Consider the following 16,827-nt stretch of genomic DNA (forward strand, 5'->3'; position numbering starts at 1 on the left):
TCAGAACTACCTTAAATCATTTTAGGGGCTTTTGACACTAGGCGCTCCATGTGTGCTCATCTCAATTATCTGGTGGACTTGCCCCGGCGGGCCTCTCCTGAGCTCGGCCCCCCAGGCTAGAGTCCTGTCAGACCCCCCCTCCCCTGTGGATACGGCAGCGCTCGAAATGGAAAAGTTTACGAACCGGATCGCTCGAAAATTTTCCGAGGACATTAACAAGCTTATCAAATTTTAAGTATGTGTATGTTAGATTTTTTGTTATATCTATGGCATATCTACCTCAGACGGTAAAATTATTTTGTAGGTGAGACGGAGCGATAACTTTACAGATTGCACGAACCGGAACGGCGCTCCGGTGCGTTCCGGTCCATTTCGAGCCCTGGATATGGACATTCTTATTATATATTATGATATTAATATTTAATACTTTGTAAATGATTTAATTGAGCATATATTTATGTTCCAACGAGATGAGAGTTCTTTTATTTTTATATAATGCCTCAATCCGCAATAAAAAACATGTGAAGGGCAAAATTAATTAAAACTAGGTAGGTACTAGGTACCTTTTGATAGAAACTGATTCAAATTCCCCGTCTACTTTCTGTATAAAATCGTAGAGAACGTAAATTTATTTTATTCGATAGTACGGCGCCCAGTTGTCCTATTTCTCATTTGATTCAGTGTATAGCATCTTAATCCCTCTAGGTATGTTATAATAATCCAAGGTTCTAGTACGAAACATGGTGTTTAGCTGCAGGATTTCTTGAAAAGGAATTTGTTTAAATACCAACTCGTCCTGAATAAAAAAAACAGTAGGTATCTGTCTTAATTACATTTATTCATTCATAATATCAAAGAAAATATAAATGAACAGATTAGGTAGGTACTAAATTGCAGTGAATAAACTATAGGTATAGTCTGTCAATACAAATAAAATCTGTCAATACAAACCTCCACTCTGTGGAGGCCCATATGATCCTATCAGGATCGGACATGGTCGGGTAATAGTCGCTATGCGACGTGAGTAATATATCTAAAGCGATTTAAACGCGTAGTACACGTGCGAGTGAATGTAAAAAAAACCATGCGCTATAGAGTGAAATATCTGCTATAATATACTTATATCATCATCAGCCGGAGTCAATTCACTGCTGGATGAAGGCATCCCCAAGCTTTCTCCAACTCTCTCGGTCCTGTGTCGTTCGCTGCCACGTATTTCCGCCGAACTTTACCAGTTCGTCAATCTAGCGGCTTTTAGGGCGACCCTGTGGCCGTTTCGTGCCCCTTGGGTACCATTGGATGACGGCATTTGTCCAGCGGCCAGAGCAATGTGCCCCGCCTATCTACATTTCAGGTGTTTGGCAACGTCTATTACATCGCGTACTCTTGTCTGCTTCCTAACCCATTCGTTTCTCTTACGGTCCTTTCGCGTGATGCCCAACATGCACCTCTCCATGCCTCGCTGTGTGACTCTTAGCTTTTGGACATCTCTCGTGTTGAGGGTCCACGTCTCGCGGCCATACGTGAGCACGGGTAGCACACATTGGTTGAACACCCTACGCTTTAGACATAATGGTAGGTCACTTTTGAAGATACTATTCAGACGTCCGAAAGCACTCCATCTCAGCTTTGTTCTTCAAGCAATTTCATCGTGCATGCTTCCGTCTATCGACACCTGCTGTCCGAGATAGATGTAGCTGCTGACTTGCTCGAGTTGGGTGCCAGAAATACAGATATACTTATATAAGTTATAATAATTGTATACTTAAACGATTTCTCGTATTCAACAAAATAATCACAAGATTTGAGAATGTAACACTTTATAATATTGAATATGTATTGGTACTGACTTACTCCTGGGGCCTTATGTTAGAACTTGCGAGTTGTAGTCGCCCGGTCTACATGACGTCATATGACATCATTGTGACGTACTACCGGAGTGATAATAGCATTCGAGAAAATAACGCTACTCAGACAGCGGCGCTATTCATTGTCACCATACACATATAGGTGTTTCATCGTAATAATATCTACGGTGAGCACTGTGCGCGGGCGGCATGCCTCGAGCGTGTATTGGCTGACGTCACAATTACGTCATGTCGTCTGGTTCCACACGAGTCGATAGTTAGGAAATCGCGGTGCTGGGGCCTTATGTTAGAACTTGCGAGTTGTAGTCGTCCGGTCTACATGACGTCATATGACATCATTGTGACGTACTACCGGAGTGATAATAGCATTCGAAAAATTAACGCTAGTCAAATACCGGCGTTATTCATTGTCCCCATACACAAATAGGTGTTTCAGCATAATATCTATGGTGAGCAGTGTGTGTTGGGCGGCTTGCCTCGAGCGTGTATTGGCTTACGTCACAATTACGTGTTGTCGTCGAGTGACTTCATATCACCAGTTATAACATAGGCCTGCTGGACTTCCCGTCTTCAATGGGGAGCTGGAATAAAGTTTTGTAGGCCTTAAAGTGCAGCTTGGCCACATAGTCAATTAACGGAATAGGAAAGACTTATGACGTATCACTTGGCTATCTGGATAAAAGGGAAAATGTAAAATTTAGAATGCTAACTATAATAGGTATGAACCTAGATATAAAAATTCAAACTAATAGCTTTAAGTATCATATTAGGATTCATAGCATTAAAATTGTAATTCATTTTGTAATAGGAATAGCTTGTAAATCTATGTAAGATTTTTTTTATGAGTTTAAAAGAGATAGATGTAAAAGATGCAAGAGTGGAAGAGAGATATCATGAATTTTCTTTTGCGATAACTGTACACGCTGAATGATCAGTCAAAAGAAAACACGTAGTTATGAGCGGATGCAAAATTGAGACCGGGAACTCTCGCGCCAAAAATAAAACGAATGTCTGCCATTAATAATATCTAGTGTAGAATTTAATTTAAAATTAATATTTATCTATCTTCTTCTTATTGTGCCATCCCCTAGCGGAGGTCGGCAACCATCAAGGCGATCTTATCTGTGTCGTCTACTACCCGGAACAGTTCAGTGGAGCTGCACTCGTACTAATCACGGACGGTCTTAAGCCACGAAATGCGGCGCCGTTCTCTACAACGCTCCCCATTGATCTTTCCTTGAATGACAAATTGGGGAATGCTGTATTTTTGTCATCTCATAATGTGGCCGAGGTACGGTAGTTTTCTGGTTTTGATACTACGTAGAACTTCTCGGTTCTTCCCCATTCGATTGAGAAATTCGACATTTGTCACCCGGTCAGTCCAAGGAATTTTGAGGATGCGTCTATACAGCCACATCTCGAAAACTTCAAGTCTCCGTGACATCTCTTGGTTTAGCGTCTATACTTCCATACCATACAAAAGAATTGAGAGAACATAACAACGTACCATACGCAGTCTCAGACCTGGGTTAAGATCTCATATATAGATTACATATATAGATTTATCTATTCTTATTATCAAACATGTATAATTTTATATTATGCGTTATGTGTGTCAATCATCGACTTAAAATGGTCACCAGAATGTGTATTTTTATGTTTTTTAAAATCTTTCAACTTTATGAAGGTACAATTACATACATCGCATTTATAAGCTGCTTTGCCAGTATGTTTATTTTTATGTTTTGTTAAGTCATTCAACATTATGCACGAATAAGCACAAATATCGCATTTCAACGGTTTTTCTCCATTATGTTTCATTTTGTGTTTCTTTAAGTGCTTTGCCGTTATCGATGTGAATGAACATACGTCGCACTCAAATGGTCTTTCGCCAGTGTGTATCATTCTATGTTCTTTTAAATCTTTTGATCTTATGCATGAATAATCGCACAAGTCGCATTTATTTGGTTTTTCTCCGGTGTGTCTCATTGTATGCAGTTTTAGATTACCGAGTGACGTGCATTTATATGAGCAAACCTCACATTTAAAAGGTTTTTCATTGATATGATTCATTTTATGTGTTTTCAAATTTTGAGCTCTTATAGATGTATATTGACAAATGTCGCATTTAAATGGACGTTCACCGGTATGAGTCATTTTATGATCATTCAATTCTTTCAAGCTTACACACGCATAAGCGCATATATGACAATTGTATGGTTTTTCGCCGGAATGTCTCATTTTGTGAATTTTGAGACCACTGGACTGCGAGCATTTAAATGAACATACGTCGCAACTATACGGTTTTTCACCAGAATGTTTCATTTTATGAAGTTTCAGATTCCCCCGTTGCGAGCATTTATAAGAACAAATGTCGCAATTGTAAGGTTTCTCGCCACCATGTATCATTTTATGTTTTTTTAAGTCATTCACCGTTGTGCAACTATACGAACAAACATCGCATGCATATGGTTTTAATCCAATATGTCTCATTTTATGAATTTTAAGATTACTGATCTGCGAAAATGTAAATGAACACAAGTCGCATTTATATGGTTTTTCACCAGTGTGTTTCCTTTGATGCTTTTTCAGATACTGAGCTGTTATAGATGTAAATGAACAAATACTGCATTTAAAAGGTCTTTCACCAGTATGTGTCATTTTATGATCATTTAAATCTTTCAATGTCCTACACGTATATGCACAAACGTCACATTTATATGGCCTTTCACCAGTGTGTTTCATTTTATGTTTTTTGAGGTTACTAGAATGCGAACATCTATATGAACACACGTCGCTACTGTATGGTTTTTCACCAGTATGTGTCATCATATGCGTTTTTAGACGACCGATTTGTGAACATTTATATGAACATATGTCGCATTTATAACGATTTTTTTCAATTTCAATTATATTTGATTGTTTCATGTCTTTGATCGATTGACTTTTACTGTTATCAGCAACAAAGCGATTATGAATATTTTTATGACGACTTTGAGCATAGATAGAACCAAACACTTTATCACAAATATTACAAATAAAATTACGTGGAAAACTTCTAACTTTTGTTAAAACAATTTTAACCACCTTTGGTGAATTAAATAAAACTATTTCTTGTTTGATGTCTTTTTCGTGTATGATTATATCTACATTCTTTATCTTGGAGCCGACGAATTCATCTGTTGACAATTTTACGTCTTTTAATGGATATTCTTCATCAGTAACCTTACTGGAATCCGTGCAAGTCAGAGGAATATCTTGAATGTTTAGATGAACTCTGGAACATACCTAAATTAAGACAAAAAATATATTTTTAAGAAAAACATTTAGATTTAATATATGTTGGATAACGAAACAGAAAAATGTTTGCAATATAATAGAGTTTGCAAAAAAATTCAAATAGAAATGGGCTGGACACATAGCTCGAAGAACAGACGATCGTTGGACAAATTTAGTCGTCCAGTGGTATCCATGAGGTACAATGCGCACGCAAGGCAGACCTAAAGGCGATGAAATGATAAAGTTCTGCGGTAGTAGGCATGTGTCAACGCAATTCACAGGAATAAGAGAAGTGGAATCTGCTTGGAGAGGCCTCCATTAGATAGATTCATGCTGATGATAATTATGATGATGATGATCTGTTGACTTAAATAAAGTAACGTTTTTTACGACCCAGATTTCGCCTTTGGGCATCTTCAAGCACTATGCGCACTCACCCAAAGGTAAATACACACTGACAAAGAATACAATACACTAAGAAATAAATTAATACAATTGTAGGAGTGACAAGGATTTCCAGACAGAGTGTACCTTTTTAGTAAGCATCTTAAGCTTGTTTTAATACTCTAAAATTATGTTACGTTGTAAAACTAATATTAAGTGTCTTTCAAATCAATCTCAAACCAATTGTCAATGATATATTCTGCGGTCAGTGAACCCGGTTGAGAAACCGCCTCACAAAAACATGTAAATTATATTTCTTGCTAAATTCACCATTCATAAGAATGTATGGAATGTCGACGCATCAATTTCAAGCCAATCGTTATTGCGAAGAAATTTAGAGCAAGCATGCAAAAATGCGATAGCGCAACATTGTAACAAGAAATACATTATAAATTAATTGATAACGTTGTGTCATAATCCAAACAGAGACAGAATTCTACGAAATGGTTTACAGGGCATGAACCCACCATAGGTCATTCATCCCAAGCCAACTTTACGTTTCCTTTGTCTCAATTCACTATAAAACCTGTCACATAATGATTGTGAGCTGGATAATAAAGAATTTAATAAGGTAAGGTATAAAAATAAATGCCGGCTAGCACATATAAGAGACTAATAACTCGGGCCATGAGGTTTTTCGAGTACCACGAACCCTGAGATCTCCATCCTCCGGCGGAATTCATACCCTGTGTGGACCATAACTAAGAAGCAAAAGATATAGTAAGTAAGGTGTGCGCCAACTCCAAAATCTGAAGTAATTATATATAGGAAAGTAGGAGCAAATAAAAGTTAGTTTACGTTCAACAAAGAGGTTAGGGGAGAGCAGGTAGGATTCGTACACAGGGAGCATTCGTACAGTGGCGATATCTTCACTATCCAATTCATTGGCGTGCTCGCGTTTGTGTGTGTGACTCCCGCTCATACGCATAGTGTAACCGCGGGGCAGGGCATCAGTGCGGCCAACCGCTTCGACGGAGCACGCCGATACGTGTTTTCGCTCTACGTAAGTATTTTTTGTATTCACTTTTGAACACGCTTAACTGTTATAAGTTTTGCACGAATGTTATAAGTGACTTAGTATAGTTTATGAAGTGATAACTTCGTTTAATATGTAAATAGTCATTTTAGGCTAACTATAGCGGTTATTTTTATTTTAAATTATTTTGTTGATTTCTCGGTTTGGGGTACCTTCGTGCAGTTATGAGTGGGGTAGATTCGTACTGTACGAATGCTCCCCATTCCTAACTGCGTGGCAGTAGAAAGATTGTTCACCAAAAATATTATTGTTACAGAACCATGCCGCGAATATATGTGAAAAAGGGGACAAGAACAGGAGACGTTGATGAAATGCAATGATGCCAGATGCAGTCGTTAGAATCCACGTAAGGTGGACAATCAACTTCTACAGCGGGCCAAGATGCCAATGTGCCAGAAACTCTACTTGCAGAAACAGAGATTACTCAACAAGATCTTCCATGGAGCTCAGCGCCAGTATCACCCTCCTTGCTATCACCTACAACTGCGACTGCATCTTCATCAACTGTAGGATTAATAACTTCAGAAATTATCCGGCCCTATCCCAAAGTGGACAGAAATGCGTTAAAAAAGTCGAAGAAAGGAAAAATACCAGGAAAATCGAGAATATATGCAGATACCCCTGAAAAAAATAGACTAAAAGAAATAGAAAAAGCAAAAAAGTTGAAGAAGCAAGAGCAAGAGAAGAAACAAAGGGCTAAGGAGATAAAGCGAGCATTACATTTACTGTCAGATACAAGAACCAAGACAAAGAGACAGAAGAAAACTTCAGGGACTACTAAACCAAAGAGGCAAAATAAAACTGTAAAGACTGATAGTCAGGATGAAACTGATTGTGAGGATGAGGCTAATATGAGTTTAAGAGAAAGTTCTTGTTCTCCCATCGAAGAGATGTCTGAAGGATCGGATACTGAGAATGAAACTCCAGTTACGTCAGAGAACATCAAAGAAGAACGCTTTATGATAGTAGAGTTCAAGAAAACAAAGACCGTTTTATATTATCTTGGGCAGGTGCTTAAAAAATATAGTCCCGTTGAATACAAAGTTTCATTTTTGAGGAAGAAGCCTCATACCTGGAAATTTGTCTTTCCCACTACCAAAGATGAAGGCACAGTTTACATATCAGATGTGGTATTTGTTTTTGTGCTTTTACAGCAAGAACAGCCCGGATAATATTTAGCTTCGAAAAAGACCTATCTATGTATAATGTTGGATAGTACAACTATTAAATACATAAGATTAAGTCCTATTACTCTAATGGTAAATTTTATAATGTTGATTTATTCGTTCCTTTATTAACAAAAAAATAAATAAAAGTGTTATGTTTTTATGACTAAGTAGTTATAAGCACTTTAAAAACAAAAACTGTTAATTATTATTACATGAAGGCTGACTCTGTGTTAGCTTTGATCTCAATACATGATTATATTACATTGAATAAATAGCATTTTCTTTGACTGTACGAAGGTTTCCCATTATGTACGAATGTGCCCCACACTATGTACGAAGCTACCCCACGTGTGGGGTAGTTTCGTACGTTTTCCATTTTTCAGAAAAGTTACCGTAGCTTCGCCATGCTGATTTGTCTCTTAACTACACTTCACTATTATTAAAGCCAAATATATTGGATATATGGCAGAATTGAAGATATTTTAAAATATCTTACAGTTTTGTTTTTATACGGCTCAGAGTAAAAAGTGTACGAATCCTACCTGCTCTCCCCTATATTGTGACGTTTAAAATGTGTTGACAGCTGTATTTCACAGGCGTAACAAAAGAATTTAAGAGTGGATCAAACACTATCTGGAGAAAAACATGAGGCCCCGGCAATCTTGCGGAAGGGCTTTAATACATAATGGAATTAAAAATGGAACGATACGGCGTACGGTTTTTCCATTGTTAAATCGGTGGACCGAAGTAATCGCCAGTGATATTTAGTGTACATAGCACTCAATCGACGTTCCGCCATGGTCGAACGGTTGCAATTTGCGAACCGACCCGGGCACGTCTGTCCTCTATCGTAGTTCACCACGTAAGCCCCACAAAAAAACTGTCTTCTTCTTAATCACGTTTTAATTAACTTCGCTTGATACGCCAATCACAAAAAACCAAGTCTCACTTCCTTTCGCTCGCCGCCACCTTGTTCAGGCCCATTTTGGTAATGCCCGCGTAAAAACCTCGAATTGCCTCAGTGTGGCATGTATAACATGACAAACTCAAGGAAGCGAGACATCGATAACACATACGTATTAACGCCGTTCAACTTTCTAGACGCCTCTACGATTCAACGTTTAGTAATCTTTCCCGCAACACAATCTCCGTAATTATTAATTGTAAATTTCATTAATCTCATTGTACTAATCTGTATTAACGATTGTATCTTTTTGATGGTTAAGGGAAATAAACTGGGACTACTTTGTCACGCACAAATCCTTCTACTCATCTTCACCACTCCTCCCTTACCTCACAATAAAGTAGGTAAAAATTTTATCACCTACCTTTTAACTCAAGAATCACAATAAAAAATATAACAAACAAATTATGAACGGTTGAAGTGTTTGTAAAAATTCCCTAACTAAAATCGTCAACTCCTAATAACAGATCATTTGATAATAATCAATAATATTACTACAAAATCGTCAATACTGGGAAAACAATGGCAATTAACGGAAAATAAATGGAATTAACTAAAGAGATATATCACTAATATAAGTACCATGGTCCTCACAAAGGGGGGCTGACAGGGCTCTAACCCGAGGGCCTGAACTCGTGGCCCCGGCGTGGCGAGTCGACCAGATAAGTGATATAAACACACATAACAAATTTGCTCTAACAGTCAAAAAAGTCAACTGCGGGCTATTTTCTTCAATGGTGTCATTATTTAAAAGTATGTGCTTGTACGATACCATTTTTAATTGTGTATCGCTACTCGACTATTCTATAATTCAAATGGATGTATTACAACAACAAAAACACTAAATATACACATTAATTTTACCACGAACTCCATTTGAAAAACGCTACTGTAGAGCATCACAGTGCTTTTATCCTTAGCGATACTTAGGGGGGGGCTGCAAAGATTCTAGCCTGCGGGCCCGCTTCAGGATGTGGAGACCATGATAAGTACACAAGATAAGTACATAAGCGTCGGCCTATAGCGTCTTGGGTCCCACGTCCGAATCTTGGGTCTGACAAATACACATATTGTTTTTCAATTTGTGTTTGAGTCAAAGTATGGGCCTTATAGGTTGAGCAAGTGGCTGACATCCATTTCCCGTAAAAAAAAATCAATACAAACGTCTACTCTGTGAAGTCCCATATGATTTTATTACAATCGGACATTTTCTAAAAAAATGGTAAATGTCAAGCTTTAAAAAAATAAGTTGAAACAAAATATTCTATGCTTTTTTTCTAATGATCTAATATCTATTATTGGTGACATGGCCCCCATATCCTGAAGTTTGCCCCCAGGCTAGGATCTTTGTCGGCCCCCCCTACCTATTCCTTAGGATAAAGGCAGTGTGATGCTCTACAGTAGCGTTTTCCAAATGGTTTACGCGGTAAAATTAGTGTTTATATTTTGTGTTTTATTGTATATTATTATATTTCCATTTGAATTATGGAGTTGTCGAGTATTAATACACATATAAAAATTGTATCGTACAACCATATAATTTTATTTAATGATATTATTGAAGGAAAATAGCGCCACGGGCGACTTTTTTACTAGTGAAGCAAATTAGTGAGTTTATCTCACTTATCTGGTCAACTCGCATCGCCGGGCCCCCAGGCTAGGACTCCGTCAGCCCCCCTTTTGGGGGCCATGATTGGTGGAAGCATATTCCTATCAATGTCCTGTATCAATTCCTGTCAACAACAAAAAATGTGAAGATAATAGAAATAAAAAATAAAATGTTTACCTCACTGACTGGCCCTGGCCCACATTGAGAATAGGAACATCCAGCTATTGGTTCCTCATATTTAAATGGAAGCATGCCATCTTCAGGAACATTTCCATTTGAGTTCCATTCAGTTTTTATTTTTGAGATATCTAACGTGCTATTCTGTAAGAAAACATAAATTAGGTACCTACCCAATGTTAGGAGTTGCTTTATTTAGTGAAATGGGTCTTGAATTGCCTGACTATAAAATATATTATAATATAGGAACATTTTATTACATATGAGGCGTCTAATTCCAAAAAGCGATAAGTCCACATTTTGTCAAAATCGAGAAAAAAAATACGCACGTATTCTTTGTATAATTTTTCACAATATGTATTGATCTATAAATTCCTAATAGCGACATAACCCTACGAAAAAAAAAATTTCAAGTAACGATTTATTACAAAAAGCGCCAAGTCCGTGTTTCATATTATTTAAAGCTTGGTTGATTTCGCGCGTGTTTAAGTCAACCAATAAGGGAACGTTCAATATTGAAAAAGGCGTCTCCCATGCTGTAGCATCTGGTAAACCCATGACAGTGCCACGGAAATATGTGCCTTATGCGGAGTAAATTAAAAAGTGATCTACAAATAGCGCTACGTCCAATTTTATTTTGCCTATATTTATTACATTCAAGAGTCTATCGGCTGAAAGAAATTGCCATTTGGTTCTAATTTCGACATAGAATACAACGGAAAAATAATCTCACATTAAAACAAATAATTGAAGCTTGAAACATAAAAACGTAAATTCCCGAAAATATTGAATTGTGGACTTGTCGCTTTTTGTAATTAGACGCCTCATATTATCGTCATGCAAAATTACACCGACAATAATGTTAGAAGAGCGCTGATGAGTGGGTATTAAAAGTGGCCAATAGTTAAAATGTCGATTAGTATGTCACTGCGTAGTATATAGGTAATGCACGGATGGGACGTAAGCCCGGGAGATGCAGGGTTCGATTCCCTGCCGGGGTGGCTTACTTTTTTCAAAAAGATTTTTTCTATTGGTTATAATATATTTTCTCAGAAAGTGTTTTTCAAAATTATGCATGTTCAATAATTAGAATGGTACATTCTTAAATCATAGAAACTAAGAATCTAAGAAACAGTAAATTATTAGCAAGTGCAAGTAAGTTACATCATAAAAAATAATGGAGAAATCCACGACGTCGGTTAGTAATTGAAGTAATAGGTATCTACTTTGATTTAATAAACAAAAATCAATTGCCAAAGTAGCTTGATTTAAAAGAGCGCTGATAAGTGGATATTAAAAGTAGCCAATGGTTAAAAATTGTCGCAATTAGTATGTACTAATTGCGACAATTAGCACTGCGTAGCATATAGGTAATGCGGGTATGGGACGTAAACTCCGAAGATGCAGGGTTCGATCCCCTGCCGGGGTGGCTTACTTTTGTCAAAAAGATTTTTTCTATTGGTTATAATATATTTTCTCAAAAAGTGTTTTTCAAAAATATGTATGTTCAGTAACGAAGTACATTTCAACAGTTGCATGTAAATTGTACGTGAAACATTTCACCGTGGTACAGTTCGCCGTGAGCATTCTTATCGGAAAGAGACGACCGTACACTATACGGTCTACAATTTTATTAGATTCAATATGAACATTAATTCAATTTTCATAGCCGATTTTGGCATAATTCACGAATTCAAGAATAAAAACCTAATCTAAACTAACGAATAATTACAAGATAAAAAGAACTTTATATATACAACGTTTTTAAATTTTCTGTCCGATTATTATGCTCAATATGCTCAAACTTGTACTTGATATGAAGTAAATAAAAAACAAACAAACAAATATATAAAACGCACGTATATATTAATAATTTGGTTGCTAGGACCACCCACTTAGAAACCAATAATAGTGGATTGGATTACGGATTTCTTCCGAAATAACTTTTTATACAAAACAGAATTAAATGAAAATGAATTCAATTCTACTTGGCTTAAATGCATTGGCATCGTGTTCTGATATATTCTAAAAGTTTCAAATGTCTAGCTAGTCGGGAAGTTAGTTAAAAATCGATTACAAGATTTTTACTGGATAAACAACCACCAGACATATAAGAATACGAGCTAATAAAAACGCTGTAATAATCCAGTATATAGGCAATATTCAAATTTTGTTTGCTGCTGGCTTACTGTAAAGTGCAAACCGACAAGAACCGTGTTTTATTTAGACAGGAATTTTATCTCAGTACTATACAACCCAAAGAGGTTGGACGGTTTTTAATATACGGCCATATATTATTTCCGATAGGGCATTTCACGATTAAGTGTGATACGGTGAACTGCATACCTACATGTTTCCAGACGCTCATTTCAACAATTCAGCATGGTTATTTTAAATCTAGCGTGTCATTGTAACAATTACAATAAATTAGTAGTAATAATTTATTGTTACAATAAGTGCTATGTTTCAACAGCACCTCTTTTGGATGTGGTAAATTTTAGAGCGAGATAGACAGTTTAGACGGCTAACTTATAGTAATTGTTACAATAAGTGCTAATGGTTCGATACAAGCCTGCCCTAGATAACTGCCATAGCGGCCGAAAGCAGTCTTTTGTATAGAATTGATGCGCATGTCGACTTTCAATGGCTTTGATTTTACTTACACGTCACTTAAAATTACCTACCTAACCTTTACTCTCCGCCCGACAATTATGTATTGTGGAACCGACTAATGCATGGTTTCCCAAACTATGGGTCGCGAGCAAATATTGAGTGGGCCCTCGCCACTGTATACATGAAATATAAAAAATAATACTTTTATTATTGAAAACCAAGTGCAGCCTAAGATGAACGCACTGTCTGAAATTTCCAGTCATTTATCGCTGTTTATAAATAACTTTGACGACTATTTTGGGGAAGAGATGAAAAAGTTTGATTCGTTGCGTTGGATTTGTAACCCATTTCAAGACGACTTACCAACTAGTATGTCAACAAAAGCAAGTGAAGAACTCATTGATTTATCAGAAGATACGTTACTGAAAGTAGTCTCAATCGTAAACAGTTAACGAAATTCTGGCTCTCAGTTGCTGATAATTATCCTTGCCTGTTCGATGAAGCTATGAAAGTCCTCCTCCTCTTTACTACCACATATCTATGTGAGGTCGGATTTTCGGCTATGGTTAAGATTAAAACTAATGCCGAAATAAATTGGATATATCAAACTCACTGCGATTAAAAGTAACTAAAGTTGAAGTTGATGCTAAAACTGTAATGAAGAAAATAAGAAACAAATACATCCTTTCCCATTGAAATAACTTTTGTAAAAAAACCTTGCAGGTGTAGGTATTTAAGTAATATATTTTCTTTATTTAAGTTGTATTTCTTATTTCAACAGTTTTTCATTCATATTGGTAACAATCAATTAGAACAAATAAGACAGCATTAAATAGTTCCACGACTCGCCACTAGGGAAGACAGCTAAGAGGTGGGTCCCAAGATTGGAAATTTTTGTTAGATGGGTCGGAGTCGGTGTGCGCGCGCAGCTCTCAATTTCACTCTCTACCAAACGCTTTAAAAGAAGTATAACTTCAATACTTAATAATATATATATATATATATATATATATATATATATATATATGAGTATATAGATAATTATTGACAATTAATAAATACGAATAAAATTAATACATGAATTGCTTCACTATGGATTTTAAAAATAACCACATGTTATGCTGGGTACCTTGCGTTTGTATACAGCTGACTGATTCCCACATGCGCGTTGGGTATACCCACCACTATCTTTAGAATAATAAAGCCTGAGCATAACTTTTTGCACAAGCAACGAGTGGTCCACTGCCATACTATTTATTTATAACGTACTTGCAAGCAGAGTTTGGTATTCTATAATGACTGAAGAGTATAAACAAGTTATAAGTTATTATCGTTTAGAATCGACTGTCACATTGACAAACGTGCTAGTGTATTATGATAAATTATTATACACAGAAGTTTATGTAGTTTGATCGTCACTTCCAATTATTAATAACACAGAACAACTAAATCAGATGAACTCCAAGGTTTCCAAGATACGTTAAAATAATCTAAAACTAAGAATACTCCGACAAATGAACAGACGCGTCAGTATGAGCACTCTATAGACAATGACAGGACATTACTTGTTGACGGGAGTGGCGAAATGAAGGACCAGTCGTGTAATGTATCGGCTTCCTTCTTCAGTGGGCAATGGACCGACTGAATTTGCTCGTTATAACCGTTACTCGTAATATCAGAATATAGGTATTTTTAAATGAGCGGTCACATAACACAAAAAGTCACAATTCAAACAAAAATACACAAATAGAATTTTTCTCCGAAACAAGCATGGCATTCTTAAACTTCAAAATAAGTTGTTTATTGTAATGAACGCTGGTAGGTACCTAGTGACTTCACAAACCTTGGATTTTTAACATGCAATTTCAACTATATGCGTGTATACTTTTTCAATATTGTCGGCGAAAACCACCAATTAGTTAGGTTAACACTTAACTAGTGTCATAAACGTAATCCGATTCTGGTGGGATTTTATTGCTTTGGGTCGAAGTATTTTTAAACGATTGACACATGAACAGTTTTAGGAAAAGTTTGACCACATTTTAGTTCGGTATAACCGATAAGTAGCTCGTTATAAAAGTGAATAATTGTATGGAGAAAATCATAAACTAAAATCTCAACGAATGTCTCCTAGTTACATCCGAGATCTCGCTATATGCGTGATCGTAATAACCGAGTTCGACTGTACTTAACATTTTATCGGTAAATTCTCAACTATATAACTAATTATTGTTATAATATGACTTACCTCCACAAGTGTATCATCAGCTAATTCTTCTTTTATATGAGCATGGTGATCTGGGCCGTTTGACACCTTTAATGGTACATCAAACCAAACGGGACTTGGTTTTCTGTCTACATTAGAATCGTCATTTTCCGGCTCGCGTTTTATATCCATTTTTCTTTTAAAAGCTGTAAACATACGTGTACGAGATGTCAGAATGACAGCTGGCGTGATAATAATAGTATTATTATTCTCCAGCTCAGTGCTGCCATCTTTTTCGATGCTGATTATAGTGTATAAAGGCGTAAAAATTATAGTTTTTCTGATAACAATAATTATAGACAGGAACATTTTTCGATTGACTCCATAGAGGTATTAAATAAAAACAGGGGTAAGAAATCAGCTTTCTCATACAAGTTAATGAAGCAGGCCAACAATAGCTGACAACTTACGAGAAATAGCGACGCGATAACAAAAATTCAGGGCATCACAGAGGATTTACTTTGGTCATTATAACGTACCCATATAATATAATGTTAACGTGGAAATTTTGCCACAAATTGATTACCAGCCCGCCTCACCATACTTTCATATAACCTGCACCCCTAGATTTAATCCCTTGAAATTATAGTATTTTGGCATATTTGGCGTAAAATTATAGTATTTTACATTTTTCGCCGAATCAAAATTATATTATTGTAATTTAATTATAGTACAGTTAGCAACACTGCTCCAGCTGTTTGCGACCATAGATAATAAAAGACGAATCCGATAATACCATCATCGAAAATTAAAATCCTATTTCGTTATAATATTTTTTATCCGGTGAAATAAAATATCTCAATCGATATGTACCTATAATATTATTGATATACTTTATTGTTAATAACACCAAATTGTTCAACCGACGTGTGCTGCTCGTGCTAACGTATGGCTGCGAGACGTGGACCCTCAACACGAGAGATGTCCAAAGGCTAATGCCAGCGCTCCATTGGCGAGCCAAAAGTCCGACGACAATAAAGCCTCCCCCAAACCAAAGCGAATATTCGCGGCGAATATTCGCAGCGAATTATTCGCCAATCAAGCTCGTATTGGCTTACGGGACAAAGCACGCTTGCGCGACCGCCTTGCGTCTTGAGTGCGAATTTGCAGCGAATATTCGCTGCGATTTTCGGGAACTCTGTCGACAGCGAATTTATTCGCGGCGGACAATTTCGCCAAGGGAATTAGTAAAATCAAAATGGCGAAGACATTGAGCAGCTGATCGAGTTGGTCCGGAAATATCCAATCCTTTATAATTTCTCTGACAGTGACTACAAAACATGAGAAAGAAAGATAAGATATGGGATGAAATTGGCAGGGAAATTGTTGAAAATGGTATGAAGGTCGTCATAATAATATCTTTTATCTTTGTCTAACCAAAGTATGTAAAGTTTTTTGACAG

General features: G+C 36.6%; 1 protein-coding gene across 1 annotated transcript; it reads right to left on the bottom strand.

Moving 5' to 3' along the window:
- Window positions 1-3,467: 3,467 nt before the first annotated feature.
- On the bottom strand, window positions 3,468-15,552 carry LOC147077510 (uncharacterized). Its single transcript, XM_085941107.1, has 2 exons — window positions 15,408-15,552; window positions 3,468-5,156 (listed from the first exon to the last, which is right to left on the bottom strand). Exon 2 carries the CDS (start codon window positions 4,794-4,796, stop codon window positions 3,468-3,470), a length of 1,329 nt encoding a protein of 442 aa, XP_085797233.1. The 5' UTR covers window positions 4,797-5,156; window positions 15,408-15,552.
- Between the last annotated feature and the right edge of the window lie 1,275 nt (window positions 15,553-16,827).

This window comes from Rhyacophila brunnea, unplaced genomic scaffold (assembly GCF_057557595.1).
Source record: "Rhyacophila brunnea isolate RB1 unplaced genomic scaffold, BYU_Rbru_1.0 scaffold_13, whole genome shotgun sequence".
NCBI classification, from domain to species: domain Eukaryota; kingdom Metazoa; phylum Arthropoda; class Insecta; order Trichoptera; family Rhyacophilidae; genus Rhyacophila; species Rhyacophila brunnea.